Below are 17,958 nucleotides of genomic sequence, written 5' to 3'. Positions count from 1 at the left end.
TCTTCCTGATGTTTTACATACTTGATGCAGGCATCTTAAAAGATTGACCAACTCCCTTTTCAACTGGATATTTGAATAGACACAACCATTAGAGAATTTTCTTCTAGGGACTTACTTTAGCTCTTAAACTGTACACACTGAACAAGCAAACTCAAGTGGATCGTTATCTATAGAAGTGCAGAATTCCTTCTCCCTTTGGCAAACCATTCAGACCCAGAAGTATGTTTTACACATTCTGACAGAAGCACCTATAATAGCCAATTGTAACCTCCTTTCTTGCTACTTTAGCACCCTAAAGTATATGAAAAGACTGCATGTTAAGGCATTGTCTATTTATTAGAAAATATCTCTTGGCTTCAAAGTTCTTTTGACTATCAACCTACTGATGTGAGAAAAGTAAATAGCAATGAATTCCCTAGAGTCTTACTCCTAGGTGACAGGTGGCTTAATAAAGATAATTGGATATTAGATGACTAAGTGTTTGAAGCTAATACACAGACACATCTTTCAGATAGGTCACTGTAATGCTTCCTGTGTAATTTTCATGACAACCATTTGCACCGGTATGAACAAAAAGGGTCTGGATCCTTCTGGATGAGTAATAGGCATATCAATTATCTGTACTCTGTTGCCAAGATTGGAGGTGGGCTCCCAGCGACTCTTGCAAGGCTGAAGCCCACCCTTAGAGACTGCAATGAAGAGAGGGGAGCGGGGACTGAGAGTCCTCTTGGCCTTGTGTCAGGGCATGATTGCGAGGATGTGAGTAGGGTCCTCATTCTGGAAGGGATTGGATGTATGGCTAGATATGTGTGGATGGCCTGGCATCCGTGGCAGCCATTCCAACACTTCAGTCATCAGTGAGTTAATGCCTCTCTGAAGGAGAATGACTTTTTCTTTAGCTGAACATATCCTGAGGTCCCTGCCTGAAAGAAAGCCTCACTCCTTTCTGTGATTTCAATGAGCATGGACTTCCTTATGCCGAAAGAATCTTTTTGGCTTTTTTCTCCATTTATTGGAAGTCCATTTACTGGACACCAATGTTGATTGGCTTCTCTTGGTAGATTCCCTTATGTTTCAAAGGAAAACAACAATAGCAACAATGCTACATATGGATTGAAGCTGAGAAAAGCAGAGAGTTGAAAACCTTCTTCCTACTGTCACGCTTCCCTACTTCTTCAGCAAGGTCTGCTTGACTTGGAATGTGCCTTCCAAGGACTTTACATTTCCAAAATGCTCTTAAATTGCTCCATGCATTTATTCCTCCAACTCTCAATGAAGACAGCACTGGCTTTCAGTCTCATAGCAACTCTTCTCAAGGTAATGGACCACAAGTTATTTCCACTTGAAATCCAGTTCTTCCAAATGAATCATACAACATGGTTTTTATCTCCCTTTCCTCAGAATAACTCTAAGAAGATGATCTTTTGGCCATATTCTTAAAATTTCCCCTATTGGTTTTTATTATATTCCAGGTTTCTCTACCTAAACACTATCCTTTCTAAGAGGAATGACATTTTTACTAGTTATAATTATGTGTTCTTAGCTCATTTGCCTTGACATATAGCCTGTGATAGTTAAAGTACACTCACACATGAAGCACAGACTTTGACCCAAAGCCACGAAGTTTACATGTTCACAGGTGCACAGAGGGAAGGCTGAGCATGAGAGAGATATGTTCTCCTTTTAGTAAGTTCATTGAGCCCATTCTTGCAGAAACAAAAGAGCCCTGGGTAATTTTTCAAAACACTCAGACTTTTGGTCAACTCTAAAGCCAGTCACTTAATATTCTGCTTTGTTATAATGATAGGAAACTTGGTCTCAGTGTTCGCAAGGTTCTACATTTCAGTTATTTGGTTTCTTCCCTCTTTTAGTGGATGCCACCCCTGGGGATTGTACCATCAGTAGTATCTTAAATTGGAACCTCCCTCTCCAGGAGTATAGCTTCTGTAGCCTCTACTTCCTCGCTCCTTTATTCCTACTGGACCTACTCTTTATCTTTGACACTTAATCCCTCCTATTCTTTGATTACAGTTTTCTGATTTCGTTTTCCTCCTGGTTCATCCTAAGCCCTGTAATCAGTCACCTCTAAATCTCTCTCCCCTCGACTCTTCTCTCTGCCTAAAGAATCAGTCTTCCTCCTCGGGCCACATCCACTGTCTACTTTCATCACTTCCATCCCCGGGCTACTCAATACTTTTCCTGAAGCTGGAATATCATCTTGATCTGGTCCACAGATTTATGCTTCTCTTCTTGATGTCTCTAGCCTACATTTAGAGATCATTCTGGGCTTCTTGTCCCCCTCCTTCCTGGTTCCTTTTCATCTCTCCCACTGCTCCTCTTGTGCAGCTTCATCTTCCTTTTAGGCTGGATTCCCCTGAGATGCTGTCTGTTTCTCTCCTTCTGCACTCAAACACTCTCTCGGCAGCTCCCAAAGCTGAATCTCCAGGCACAAAGGTTTTTCTGAGTTCCAGATCTCTAAGAGCTATTTGGATATCCCGCAGGCATCTCAAACTTCTCCTCCATAGAACCTAGTTTTTTTCCTTCTGCCACTAATTACAACTTTAATTATTCCATTTTTCTACCCTCCCCTTCCCTCCCCTTCCCTTCCCTTCCCTTCCCTTCTCTTCTCTTTTCTTTTTTCTTTTCTTTTCGCTATCTGTCTCCCAAAGAGATTGGTAGTTCCTTTTGAAGCAGGCACATTCCTGTCTTGCTCATCATTACATTCTTATCACCCAACATGGGCACATAGTTGGTGCTCAATACGTTTTTTGAGTATAGAACAATGTATACAGCAGGAGTAAAGCATGGCCCACAGGCCAAATCAAGTCTGGTACTATTTTTGTAAATAAAGTTTTATTGAAACATAGTCATGCTCATTGGTTACATATTGTCTATGGCTGCTTTCACCATAAAATGTCAGAGTTGAGTAGATGCAACAGAAACTATATTACTCTCAAAGCCTAAAATATTTACCCTCTGGTCTTATGCAGAAAAAATATTGCTGATTACTGATGTAGAGGATAGTCTCAGAGCACAGAGGAAAAGTGTATAACCCAAGGAATAGAGAATGCTGGGCTGTCAAGGAAGGCCTCCTGGAAGAGAAAATATGTACCTGAACCTTGAAAGATGAGAAAGAGATATCCAAGAGCAGGATGCGGTGGGATAGAGGTGATAACCTTAACAGGAGTAAGTGTTATGGATAATCTGAATCTGTTCACAAGTGTCGTGCAGCATAAATTATAAGGTAGGCAGTAAGAAATGGACTTGAGAAGATTGGGCAAGGGCCAGAAATCCAAGGGCATTCTTGAGCCTTGTCTGATGCCAGGCCCCCAACAACTTTTATGGTTTCCTCCCATGTCCTGAAGTCTCCAGCCTCAATCTACCTTCCCATATTTTCTGCAAATAATATTACATCCCATTTCCTAAGCAATTTGAGGTGATATTATTTCTAACACTAAATTCTCAGAATTTCCCTATTTTGACACTATTTCTTCTCTTATTCTTGAGTTAGAAAAAGGCATTCCTGCTCCTATGATGATATTGAGTCTGTACTCATCTATAAAAATTCCATCTTTCTCTCCTTCCCTCCCTCTCTCAGTCCCTGCCTTTAGTTCGTTCCATTCCTTGCCTTTTCCTTTTGACCTTCTAACCTTCAACATCTTGGTCCCTCCTAATCTGCCACTTCTCTTACCACTACTCCTTTTGACTGGTTCCACTCTGGCTCCAATGCCAGAGATGCTGTTGCTGCCCAATTTCCTCCCTCTCTCTGAACACTGAGTTACCTTGTAAACTGAGAAGGCTTACCGGCCTTTAAACGCAGAACACTTTTTGACTTCATCTCTTTAATATTTCATAGCCAGAAGCATTTGGCTTTTCCAAACTTGTAAGACTATTTATCTTTGGGATTTCCCCATTCCTTTCAGTTTCTGCTTGAGAACCATTCAATTCTTGGCTTGAGTTCACTTCTTTTTTGTACAGGTAACCACACACCATCACTCTGACTCCTTCTGTCCACTTCTCCAGGTGAGTGGTCTGCCTTCCAATTTCTTTCAGACCATGGTTTTACCAGATATTTTGCAATGTTGTAACAGGGCTCTCTAGCTTGCTATATCTGTTTCTTGTTACTTGGCATTCAGGGGGTAAATATTTTTGATGTTAGTAGCCCACTCTCAGGACCAATTTCTTTATTGATCCACATAAGCTAACTACTATATCAAACAACCATATATTCATGAATTATTTATTTATTATTCAACCTACAGTCCACTGTGGGTATATGCTCATTCAGGCACACAAGAGTTTAAGTAATTGGTTCAAGGTCACATAATTGGTAAATAGTGGTATCAAGATTTGGACCCAGGCAGTTGGATTCCAGAATCTTAACCCACTTCTCTCAAGTAATCAGCTTTGAGATACAACCATTCAAATTTTGCATCTTTCAAGGTATATCACTTACAATTTGCCATCTTCAGCATTTTGTCCCGCACGTCAGTGGGTTGTATATGTAAACCTCTTGATCATACAAAGAGTTATGGAGTCACGGCATATCAGAGCATGTGCTGAGAGATTTTGTAGCATCAAAGATACAGAAGCTCTTTGAATACAACTAAACCTGCCACTATTGATATTAAACAGCCTCTTAATTTTTAACTTTTTTTCTAACCCTATTGTACATTTTTTCAGGACAGCTAAATTGAATGTCTTATGTTGATCTCCTGGGGTTTTTCGGTTTCCATCTATCAGTATCCATTTATACAAACAGAGGCTAGGGGGTAATTTTACATTTTGTAAAACTATTCTTGAAGGTATACAAGCAGGTTTGATCTGCACACCTTCATTAGAGCTCTTTATTTCCCACGTGGAGGAACAGGTACCTAAGGACTTCTGAAAAATAGGTGCTCATTTCTACAGAGGAGAAACTTCCATGAGCAAATGTTCTTTTCAAACCTGTTTCTTCTCCCATGACTTAAGTGCAGCCAGACTTCACTGGGAGAGGGTAAGGAGCAGAACGAGGTTCCCCCTCAACGCGGTTCTGAGGTGCTCTGAATGCCAGACTGATGTGATCGGTGGAATTCATCACTGCAGGCTGACGTGTCTCACAGTGGGAGTCATGGGCTGGTCTGCTTGGTAAACTACTCCTGCTCTATGCCTGAAGCCGTGCTTCTTTTAAAAATAAATCTTGTTCTTCCAAGCCCCATGTGTCTCACAGCCTCAAGAGTACCTCATGGATTTAGACTAATCTTGTCTTATCATAGACAGGTTACCTCCAGATTCTTAACAATCACCCCATCTCTGAGGCCATTGATTCATCTGTTCCCCTGAAATTGAGTTAAATGTGCTAGCCTGATTGGCTCCTTGAAGTTAGTATAGGATATTTCGACAGGGCTCTGAAAATGAAGCCCTGACCCCAATGTGTAATGACCTCAGTGGACAGTAAAGGGTTCCTTTGTGTCGGGCAGGTGACAAGTGTCAGTTAACCTTCCAAGTCCACATAGATTTGTACCTGATCTTAGGGTGACAAATCATCTGTCCACTAGCTCACATGGCAAGCATTTTCACCTGGTGGTAATGCCAGTGAGAGACCCTCACATACCACATAATCAGTCATTTCCATGCAGGCGACATTCTAGTGATTTACTGAAAATATCATCAGGGCCATCAAAGTACACACTTTTAATTTATTACACAAATAATGGATTGGCTGAAGTGTTTAGACCAAGTGAGTTTTTCGCATTGAAGGTAGTGTGTTCATTCTTTTGGAGTCATCAGAGTGAAGTTCTTGCAGACTCTTAGAGCATTGCTTAGAAAATTGCAGCTTCACTGCAGTGAATATTCCTCCAAGAGCCCTCAAATTTGAGACTCCCACCAGCAAATATGAAGCACTTCTGTGTGTACAGAAGGTAAGCCCCAGGGTCCTTCTATCATATTGTCTCAATGATTTATACTTAAGGTATGCTCCCTCCACGTCCTCTGAAGTAAAACACACACACACACGCATAGTGAGAACTGAATTGAGAGTTGTGGGTGTGTGCCATGGCTGAGGGGTCAGTCCTAATGTGTGCTGAAGTGCCAGCACTGTGCTGTGGCCAGATAGTAATTGCTGCTTAGAAATAGCAGGATATCCAGTGAGAAGAGGCTGAGAAGAATACACTCTCTCTGGAAGAGTGCATTATAAGCTCCTCATGGGAAAATGTGGGAGACTATTGAAAGGGGATGAGAAGAGAATTGTTAAGACTCCACTTTCTCAGTTTCTGATCTGAACTTTTGCTCACAGCAGGTGAACACAGACTCCCTCCCACACAGAGATGTCCTCCCCTGCCGGTGTGCAATCTGTTAAGTAAACAAAGACTTTATACCGAGAAAGGAACATTTCACTATTTTGGCTATGAGTTGTTACTTTTAAAGCTTTATCCTCCAAACATTTTCCCCTCTCCTTGTTTATTTTTTTCACCAGAAAGAAAATGTGCCACTTAAAAAAATTCAACTACAGGACAAGAAAAGCTCACTTCTAGATTAAGGCCACTTCTAGTTTAAGGCTCACTAGGGCTTAAGGCCAACTCACCTTTTGCTGTGATCGCCAGCTCATCCGCTCCGAGGAGCCAATATAACTTTCTTTTTTTTTTTTTTTTAACATCTTTATTGGAGTATAGTTTCTTTACAATGTTGTGTTAGTTTCTGCTGTATAACAAAGTGTATCAGCTATATGTATACATATATCCCCATATCTCCTCCCTCTTGCATCTCCCTCTCACCCTCCCTATCCCACCCCTCTAGGTGGTCACAAAGCACCGAGCTGATCTCCCTGTGCTATGCGGCTGCTTCCTACTAGCTATCCATTTCACATTTGGTAGTGTATCTATGTCAATGCTACTCTCTCACTTCGTCCCAGCTTACCCTTCCCCCTCCCCGTGTCGTCAAGTCCATTCTCTACGTCTGCGTCTTTATTCCTGTCCTGCCCCTAGGTTCTTCAGAACCTTTTTTTTTTTTTTTTTTTTTTTAGATTCCATATATATGAGTCAGCATATGATATTTGTTTTTCTCTTTCTTACTTATTTCACTCTGTATGACAGACTCTAGGTCCATCCACCTCACTACAAAGAACTCAATTTCGTTTCCTTTTATGGCTGAGTAATATTCCATTGTATATACGTGCCACATCTTCTTCATCCATTCATCTGTCGATGGACACCTAGGTTGCTTCCATGTCCTGGCTATTGTAAATAGTGCTGCAATGAACATTGTGGTTCATGACTTCTTTTGAATTATGTTTTTTTCAGGGTATAGGCCCAGTAGTGGGATTGCTGGGTCATATGGTAGTTCTATTTTTAGTTTTTTAAGGAACCTCCATACTGTTCTCCATAGTGGCTGTATCAATTTACATTCCCACCAACAATGCAAGATGGTTCCTTTTCTCCACACCCTCTCCAGCATTTATTGTTTGTAGATTTTTTGATGATGGCCATTCTGACCAGGGTGAGGTGATACCTCATTGTAGTTTTGATTTGCATTTCTCTAATAATTAGTGATGTTGAGCATCCTTTCATGTGTTTGTTGGCAATCTGTATATCTTCTTTGGAGAAATGTTTATTTAGATCTTCTGCCCATTTTTGGATTGGGTTGTTTGTTTTTTTGATATTGAGCTACATGAGCTGCTTGTATATTTTGGAAATTAATCCTTTGTCAGTTGCTTCATTTGCAATATTTTCTCCCATTCTGAAGGTTGTCTTTTCGTCTTGTTTATGGTTTCCTTTGCTGTGCAATACCTTTTAAGTTTCATTAGGTCCCATTTGTTTATTTTTGTTTTTATTTCCATTTCTCTAGGAGGTGGATCAAAAAGGATCTTGCAGTGATGTATGTCATAGAGTGTTCTGCCTATGTTTTCCTCTAAGAGTTTTATAGTGTCTGGCCTTACATTTAGGTCTTTAATCCATTTTGAGTTTTTTTGTGCGTGCGTATGGTGTTAGGCAGTGTTCTAATTTCATTCTTTTCCATGTAGCTGTCCAGTTTTCCTAGCACCATTTATTGAAGAGGCTGTCTTTTCTCCATTGTATTTTCTTGCCTCCTTTATCAAAGATAAGGTGACCATATGTACGTGGATTTATCTCTGGGCTTTCTATCCTGTTCCATTGATCTATATTTCTGGTTTTGTGCCAGTACCATATTGTCTTGATTACTGTAGCTTTGTAGTATTGTCTGAAGTCAGGGAGCCTGATTTCTCCAGCTCCGTTTTTTTTCTCAAGATTGCTTTCGCTATTAGGGGTCTTTTGTGTTTCCATGCAAATTGTGAAATTTTTTGTTCTAGTTCTGTGAAAAATGCCATTGGTAGTTTGATAGGGATTGCACTGAATCTGTGGATTGCTTTTATTCCTAGGTATGTTATTCTTTTTTGTTGCAATAGTAAATGAGAGTGTTTCCTTAATTTCTCTTTCAGATTTTTCATCATTAGTGTATCGGAATGCAAGAGATTTCTGTGCATTAATTTTGTATCTTGCTACTTTACCAGATTCATTGATTAGCTCTAGTAGTTTTCTGGTAGCAGCTTTAGGATTCTCTATGTATAGTATCATGTCATCTGCAAACAGTGACAGCTTTACTTCTTCTTTTCTGATTTGGATTCCTTTTATTTCTGTTTCTTCTCTGATTGCTGTGGCTAAAAGTTCCAAAAGTATGTTGAATAATATTGGTGAGAGTGGGCATCCTTCTCTTGTTCCAGATTTTAGAGGAAATGGTTTCAGTTTTTCACCATATGAGAATGATGTTGGCTGTGGGCTTGTCATATATGGCCTTTATTATGTTGAGGTAAGTTCCCTATGCCTACTTTCTGGAGAGTTTTTATGATAAATGGGTGTTGAATTTTGTCAAAAGCTTTTTCTGCATCTACTGAGATTATCAAATGGTTTATATCCTTCTGTTTGTTAATATGGTGTATCACATTCATTGATTTGCATATATCGAAGAATCCTTGCATTCCTGGGATAAACCCCACTTCATCATGGTGTATGATCCTTTTAATGTGCTGTTGGATTCTGTTTGCTAGTATTTCGTTGAGGATTTTTGCATCTATATTCATCAGTGATACTGGTCTGTAGTTTTCTTTTTTTGTGACATCTTTGTCTGATTTTGGTATCAGGGTGATGGTGGCCTCACAGAATGAATTTGGGAGTGTTCCTCCCTCGGCTATGTTTTAGAAGAGTTTGAGAAGGATAGGTGTTAGCTCTTCTCTAAATGTTTGATAGAATTCACCTGTGAAGCTATCTGGTCCTGGGCTTTTGTTTGTTGGAAGATTTTTAATCACAGTTTCAATTTCAGTCCTTGTGATTGGTCTGTTCATATTTTCTGTTTCTTCCTGGTTCAGTCTCTGAAGGTTGTGCTTTTCTAAGAATTTGTCCATTTCTTCCAGGTTGTCCATTTTATTGGCATATAGTTGCTTGTATTAATCCCTCACGATTCTTTGTATTTCTGCAGGGTCAGTTGTTACTTCTCCTTTTTCATTTCTATTTCTGTTGATTTGAGTCTTCTCCCTTTTTTGCTTGATGAGGCTGGCTAGTGGTTTATCAATTTTGTTTATCTTCTCAAAGAACCAGCTTTTACTTTTATTGATTTTCGCTGTTGTTTCCTTCATTTCTGTTTCATTTATTTCTGATCTGATTTCTATGATTTCTTTCCTTCTGCTAACTTAAGGGATTTTTTTGTTCTTCTTTCTCTAATTGCTTTAGGTGTAAGTTTACGTTGTTTATTTGAGATTTTTCTTGTTTCTTGAGGTAGGCTTGTATTGCTATAAACTTCCCTTTAGAACTACTTTTGCTGCATCCCATAGGTTTTGGGTCATCGTGTTTTCATTGTCATTTGTTTCTAGACATTTTTTGATTTCCTCTTTGATTTCTTCAGTGATCTCTTGGTTATTTAGTAGTGTATTGTTTAGCCTCCATGTGTTTGTATTTCTTACAGTTTTTTTCTTGTAATTGATAGCTAGTCTCATAGCATTGTGGTTGGAAAAGATACTTGATACGATTTCAGTTTTCGTGAAGTTACCAAGGCTTGATTTGTGACCCAAGGTATGATCTATCCTGGACAATGTTCCGTGAGCGCTTGAGAAGAAAGTGTATTCTGTTGTTTTTGGATGGAATGTCCTATAAATATCAATTAAGTGCATCTTGTTTAATGTGTCATTTAAAGCTTGTGTTTCCTTATTTATTTTCATTTTGGATGATCAGTCCATTGGTGAAAGTGGGGTGTTAAAGTCACCTACTATTATTGTGTTAAACTGTCTATTTCCCCTTTTACGGCTGTTAACATTTGCCTTATGTATTGAGGTGCTCCTATGTTAGGTGCATAAATATTTACAATTGTTATATCTTCTTCTTGGATTGATCCCTTGATCATTATGTAGTGTCCTTCTTTGTCTCTTGTAATAGTCTTTATTTTAAAGTCCATTTTGTCTGATATGAGAATTGCTACTCCAGCTTTCTTTTGATTTCCATTTGCATGGAATATCTTTTTCCATCCCATCACTTTCAGTCTGTATGTGTCCCTAGGTCTGAAGTGGGTCTCTTGTAGACAGCATATATATAGGTCTTTTTCTTGTATCCCTTCAGCCAGTCTGTGTCTTTTGGTTGGAGCATTTAATCCATTTACATTTAAGGTAATTATCAATATGTATGTTCCTATTACCGTTTTCTTAATTGTTTTGGGTTTGTTATTGTCAGTCTTTTCCTTCTCTTGTGTTTCCTGCCTAGAGAAGTTCCTTTAGCATTTGTTGTAAAGCTGGTTTGGTGGTGCTGAATTCTCCTAACTTTTGCTTGTCTATAAAGGTTTTAATTTCTCCATCAAATCTGAATGAGATCCTTGCTGGGTAGAGAATATTGCTTGTAGGTTTTTCCCTTTCATCACTTTAAATATGTCCTGCCACTCCCTTCTGGCTTGCAGAGTTTCTGCTGAAAGATCAGCTGTTAACCTATGAGGATTCCCTTGTATGTTATCGGTTGCTTTTTCCTTGCTGTTTTAATATTTTTTCTTTGTATTTAATTTTTGATAGTTTGATTAATATGTCTTGGCATGTTTCTCCTTGGATTTATCCTATATGGGACTCTCTGTGCTTCCTGGACTTGACTATTTCCTTTCCCATGTTAGGGAAGTTTTCAACTATAATCTCTTCAAATATTTTCTCACACCGTTTTTTTTACTCTTTTTCTTCTGGGACCCTTGTAATTCGAATGTTGGTGCATTTAGTGTTGTCCCAGAGGTCTCTTAGACTGTCTTCAATTCTTTTCATTCTTTTTTCTTTATTCTGCTCTGCCATAGTTATTTCCACTATTTTACTTCCAGGTCACTTATCCGTTCTTCTGCCTCAGTCATTCTGCTATTGATTCCTTCTAGAGAATTTTTAATTTCATTTATTGCGTTGTTCATCATTGTTTGTTTGCTCTTTAGTTCTTCCAGGTCCTTGTTAAACATTTCTTGTATTCTCTCCCTACTATTTCCAAGATTTTGGATCGTCTTTACTATCATTACTCTGAATTCTTTTTCAGGTAGACTGCCTATTTCCTCTTCATTAGTTTGGTCTGGTGGGTTTTTAACTTGCTCCTTCATCTGCTACATACTTCTTTGTCTTTTCATTTGTTTAACTTACTGTGTTTGGGGTCTCCTTTTCACAGGCTGCAGGTTCATAGTTCCTGTTGTTTTTGGTGTCTGCCCCCAGTAGGTAAGGTTGGTTCAGTGGCTTGTGTAGGCTTCCTGGTGGAGGGGACTGGTGCCTGTGTTCTGGTGGGTGGGGCTGCAACCGGTGGTGTGTTTTGGGGTGTCTGTGAACTTAGTATGATTTTAGACAGCCTCTCTGCTAATAGGTGGTGTTGTGTTCCTGTCTTGCTAGTTGTTTGTCATGGGGCATCCAGCACTGGAGCTTGCTGGCCGTTGGTTGGAGCTGGGCCTTAGCATTGAGATGGAGATATCTGGTAGAGCTCTCGACAATTGATATTACGTGGGGTCGGGAGGTCTCTGGTGGTCGTCAGCCACACAGCTCAGAAGAAAAGGGAGAAAAAAAGAAAGAAAATAAAAATAAAATAAAATAATTAAAATTTAAAAATTATTAAAATAAAAAAGTAATTTAAAAAAAAGAAGAGAGCAACCAAATCAATAAACATATCCACCAGTGATACCAAGTGCTAAAAACTATACTAAGATAAACATAAAAATCAGAAACAAGTCAGTTGCAGACAGACAACCCCAAGTCTACAGCTCCTCCCAAAGTCCACTGCCTCAATTTTGGGTTGATTCATTGTCTATTCAGGTATTCCACAGATGCAGGGTACATCAAGTTGATTGTGGGGATATAATCTGCTGTTCCTGAGGCTGCACGGAGAGATTTCCCTTTCTCTTCTTTGTTTGCACAGCTCCTGGGGTTCAGCTTTGGTTTTGGCCCTGCCTCTGCATGTAGGTCACCCTCAGGCATCTGTTCCCCGCCCACACAGGAGAGGGTTAAAGCAGCGGCTGATTAGGGGGCTCTGGCTCACTCATGCCTGGGGGAGGGAGGGGTACAGTAGTTATAATTGGAATGCAGGACGAGCCTGCAGTGGCAGAGGCCGGTGTGACGTTTCAGCAGCCTGAAGCACGCTGTGTGTTCTCCCAGGGAAGTTGTCCCTGGATCGCGGGACCCTGTCAGTTGCAGGCTGCACAGGCTCCCGGTTGGGGAGGGGTGTGGATAGTGACCTGTGCTTGTACACAGGATTCTTGGTGGCTGCATCAGCAGTGTTAGTGTTTCATCCCTGTCTCTGGTGTCTGTGCTGATAGCCACGGCTCGCAGCCATCTCTGGAGCTCGTTTAGGCAGTGCTCTGCCTTCTGTGGGCAGACAGGGAAGGAATCCCCTCTCCTCACGCACCCCAAAACAATGGTCTCTTGCCTCTTAGGCAGTTCCAGACTTTTTCCTGGACTCCCTCCCGGCTAGCTGTGGTGCACTAGCCCCTTCAGGCTGTGTTCACGCCGCCAACCCCAGTCCTCTCCCTGGGGTTTGACCTCCGAAGCCCGAGCCTCAGCTCCCAGCCGCCGCCCGCCCCGGCGGGTGAGCAGACAAGCCTCTCGGGCTGGTGAGTGCTGGTCGGCACCGATCCTCTGTGCGGGAATCTCTCCGCTTTGCCCTCCGCACCCCTGTGGCTGCGCTCTCCTCCATGGCTCCGAAGCTTCCCCCCACCCCCCGTCTCCGCCAGTGAAGGGGCTCCCTAGTGTGTGGAAACTTTTCCTCCTTCACAGCTCCCTCCCAGAGATGCAGGTCCTGTCCCTATTCTTTTGTCTCTGTTTTTTCTTTTTTCTTTTGCCTTACCTAGGTACATGGGGATTTTCTTGCCTTCTGGGAAGTCTGAGGTCTTCTGCCTGCATTCAGTAGGTGTTCTGTAGGAGTTGTTCCACATGTAGATATATTTTTGATGTATTTGTGGGGAGGAAGGTGATCTCCACGTCTTACTCCTCTGCCATCTTGAAGGTCCCCCTTGCCAATATAGCTTTTAAAGATTCCCCTCTGCTTATGTCTAGCTCTCATGCACCTGGACTTCCACAAAGCAAAATGCACCGTGGCAATTATTTTCTGGATACTTCAGGTAAAAAGGCCAACCTCTACCCAGATATCTAGGGATCTACCTATTTATCAATATGTCTGTAGCTAAGACTTAAATATGGCCCCTACAGTGTGCTACATGCCATTCTAAGCACTTTACATAAAAACTCTTTTTACCTTTATCGGAGAATTCTATGACAATTGCTTCAATATTGATGTGGGGTAAATTTGGGGAGACTGACATTAGATATAAGATTCTTTCTATACCTCTTCTGGGGAATGTATCCTGTTGTATTGCACTCATCTTTTTCTTGTCTGCCCCTGTTCTGGATCTCTTTATTTATTTAAAATTTTTATTGAAGTATAGTTGATATACAATGTTGTGTTAGTTTCTGGTATACAGCAAAGTTATTCAGTTATATATATATATATATATATATATATATATATATATATATTTTTTTTTTATATATATATACATACATACATACACACACACACACACACACACACACACACACACACACACACACACACATATATATATATATATATATATATATATATATATATTCTTTTTCAGGTTCTTTTGCATTATAATTTTTCACAAGATATTGAATATAGTTCCCTGTGCTATACAGTAGGATCTTGTTGTTTATCTATTTTATATATAGTAGTGTGTATCTGCTAATCCAAAACTCCTAATTTATCTCACACCCCACCCCCCCGTCCTGATCTCTTCATTAACAAGGGCCATGGCTTTCTTCTCTGTCCCCTAATGTTAGCACAAAGCCTGATATATAAGGGGCCCTCAATAAATCTTTTTGAATGAATTAAAGTAGAGCAAGAAAGGAAGGCAAAGAAAATCTTATTGTTGGAATACTTTCCTTTGGTTGGTAGGCAGTGTGCTTTGACTTAACAGGTCTGAGTCCTAACTTCCTCATTTGGAAAATAGGGAAAATAATACTAACCTTAAAGGGCAGTTGTAAGAAGTAAATGCATTTATCAAAAGTACCTAGCATATTTTAAGTCACTGTGAAAAAAGATGGCTTATTCCATAAATGGTGTTAAGAAAACTAAGTAGCTGCCTGGAAAAATACTAAGCTGAATCCCTGTCTCACATCTTACACCAAAGTAAATCTCAAATGATGATTGCACAACTCTGTAAATATACTAAAATCCATTGAATTGTACACTTTAAATGAGTGAATGATATGATATGATATTATATCTCAATAAAGTTGTTATAAAAATAAATCCCAGAAGATCAAAGATTTAAGTGTAAAAACATGGAACTGTATTAGAAGGAAACATAAGATAGTTTTTAATATGTTATTGGAAGGGAGAATGACCTTTTCAAGCAAGACATACTGTTCTAAAGCCATAAATGAAAGTTTGATAAATTTGGTTATGTAATACTTGAATATTTTGCAGAAGAAAATACTAGAAACAAAATCAAAAGAAAAATATGACAAATAGTGAGAAAATAATTAAAAGCACATAGAACAAAAGGCTAATTACTGTAATATATAAAGAGCTCTTAAGAATCAATGTGAAAATGACCAAAAACCCAACAAAAAATATGGGCAAAGTACAAAAGCAGGCAGCTCAGAGGAAGAGCTTATACCAGTATATTCTCCTACCAACAGCCTAATGGTACAAGCTCTTTAGAAGCAATATTTGAACTATTTGTCCAAATTAAAAATACATAAGTCCTCAGATCTAGCAATTCGGCTTCTAGGAATTTATTCTATAGCTATTTATACATGTGTCTAGACATAAACATAAGTATAGTCATTGCATGAAATGTTTGTAACAGCACAATACTTGAAATCAACCTAAATGTCAACCAACAAAGAAGTGGTTAGAGAAATAATAGCATTTTGTTTAGTGAAAAACTATGCAGCTCTTAAAAACAGTTGATGAAGAACCCCAAAATATATCAATTAAAAACAAAACAAGGTGCTGGACAATGTGTTTACTGTTCATGTTTTAAATTTCTATATATTGCACAAACATATGTTTGCATAAGCATAAAATATTCTAGCTTCTTTCTATTCCCCCAAACCCATCATGCCCCAAATTCAGCTCATGAATAACAAGATGAATGAATTCCTTTCACATGTATCATCTCTGCATTTAATTTCTGCACCAACCCTATGGAAAAGATACTAATACTTTCTTTTGAAAATGTTACATGTTTTGAACCTTTGAGTTTGCTTATTCAATAGTTGCAACTACTAATGCTAAATCCTTGATGCCAAAGCTCTGTTGTACAGGGAAAAAGCCTAAACTTCTTATATAATGATGTAGGACATCCTTCATCAACCGACATTGTCCTTCTTTCCCAGAGTACTCTCCTATCTCCTTCTGCTTCTAGCACACTGCTCCAAGTTCTTTCACACTGTTCCTCCTTTCCATGTTTAGGGCCTCTTCCAACGATGCTTTCACACCTCAGCTCAATGAAATCCTATTTACATTTTCTTAAGGCGTCAACTCAAATGCCACCCACTCGGCAAATCTTTACCTGTCATCCTAGGCAACACCAATGGGTCCAGCACAACTACAGCTCATAGTTTTCATAGTTTGTCCTGTATTTCAAAAGCATTTTATATAAGTCTATTAAAACTGATTATATTATTTCAAGGTCATGAGCATATTGAGATTAGAGGCCCTATTTTTATTCTCATTACTACCACAACTTCTAGAATATAGTAGCAGTTTGAAAAATATTTATTAGAAAAATTATTTACCTGAATTCGAATCATTTTTAATTACCCATAGGTTGAAGAACTTCGTATTCAGCGTGACAGATTTTGGGATTGAATAATACATCTCTTCTAAGAATTTGAAATGAAAATGTTTTATTGATGGAAAATCTTTCTTCATCTTGCCTTCTAGAATTCAAATGAATGTTCATGCTCCATGAAGAGAATGGGCTGTGGTTTTTTGTTACAGATTTGGAGCCAGTAAATTTTTATGAATGTGAACCTTATCATGTCTTCTGGAAGCTTTCCTGTTCTTTAATTCCTTTTTCCTGTGTTTTCATAGGAACCAGGGAAAATGTGTTGAGGGCATGGTGGAGATCTTTGACATGTTGCTGGCTACATCGTCTCGGTTCCGTATGATGAATCTCCAGGGAGAGGAGTTTGTGTGCCTCAAATCCATCATTTTGCTTAATTCTGGTGAGTGAACAACATGGGAAAATTTAATGCTGATTACTGGAAGAAATATTTATTTGTATTTTCAACCAGGTACAAGCTACCTACTACAAAGACATAATCACAAATTGATAGAAACAATTAACACACTTAAAATAAAAAAATAAATAAAATAAAATGCCTATCTTCTTTTTAAATTACTTATGGAGGTGAAACCATGCTGGTCAAAAATGATGAATGAAAAACAAAATTTGAACACTGAATCCAATGGCCTTTCTGTTGAAATACTTTTATCCTCTCACAGATATTGGGGTTGTTTTTATTAAAGTGGTACATGTATGTGGACATAAGTCTGTTGTTAGTTGTATATGTCAGAAAGTAAGTAGAGCGAGTGACCCTGTTAGGATAGTGTGACCAATTCTAAGTTCCAGATCATAAGCAAAGAGGCTTATTTGAGACAGACCATGTTTCTGGTCAAAATTGATTAGCTGAAAAATATAATTGGCTCAGAGATAGAAAAACCTAGTTCTAAAACTGAGGAACGTGGAATTCGGTACATTGGTCCAGCTGAAAGAGTGGTTTTCATTTGATCCATGGTGTCTAATTCAACTGTTCCCTCCTATGTATTCATTTGAGAAAGCTTAGCTGAGAGTGGCATCTGTTTTTTTTTTTTTTTTTTTTTTTTTTTGGTGGTGAGGTTAGCTGTTGCATAATGAGTCACTCCAGGTCACCCAGATGGAAACTATGGCTCAGCCTGAATCAGCACCCTGACTCGTCCCAGACTCCTCGGTAGTTGAGTCTAAGCACTAGATCCCCAGTCTGTACCACCCGAAGCTTAACAATGGGGTGTCACCTGCACTGTAGATGCCCTTAATCTGGACCTTAGTCCCCCAGCCTCAGGCCTACCTCATGCCGGAGACCTCATTCTCACATACAAATCACAACTGTTTGGAAGCCCTGGACCTGATTTTAGATTTAGTTTCTTACATCATTCGATACGGTCTCAAAGTTCCCAATAGCTGAACTACAGTTTGTGTTGATCCCATATGGAAAGAGTCGGCACTCCCTTGTCTTTTGAGATGTTTTGTTTCTTCCTGATGAATGCCAATCCGGATCTTCCCATATCCCCTAACAATTTTCCACTTCTCTTCCCCACCAATGCCAGTAACCTGTATTGCTTAATGGTTGTCATAGTAATCATTCTCACTTAACTGATAAATGGAAATCTGTACTATTACACTAGGCAGGGACTG

The 17,958-nt window shown here is 39.3% G+C and overlaps 1 protein-coding gene across 1 annotated transcript in view; it reads left to right on the top strand.

Annotated features, from left to right (window-relative positions):
- ESR1 (estrogen receptor 1) overlaps positions 1 to 17,958 on the top strand; it is a 384,847-nt gene that overhangs the window by 339,935 nt on the left and 26,954 nt on the right. Inside the window, exon 8 of the mRNA XM_068550713.1 lies at positions 16,596 to 16,729. Coding sequence (XP_068406814.1) covers positions 16,596 to 16,729 — 134 coding nt within the window. The remainder of the gene's footprint in view (positions 1 to 16,595; positions 16,730 to 17,958) is intronic.

The sequence above is a fragment of the Eschrichtius robustus genome, chromosome 9 (genome assembly GCF_028021215.1).
Source record: "Eschrichtius robustus isolate mEscRob2 chromosome 9, mEscRob2.pri, whole genome shotgun sequence".
Classification (NCBI taxonomy): domain Eukaryota; kingdom Metazoa; phylum Chordata; class Mammalia; order Artiodactyla; family Eschrichtiidae; genus Eschrichtius; species Eschrichtius robustus.
This window is presented reverse-complemented; position numbering and strand designations above follow the sequence as displayed.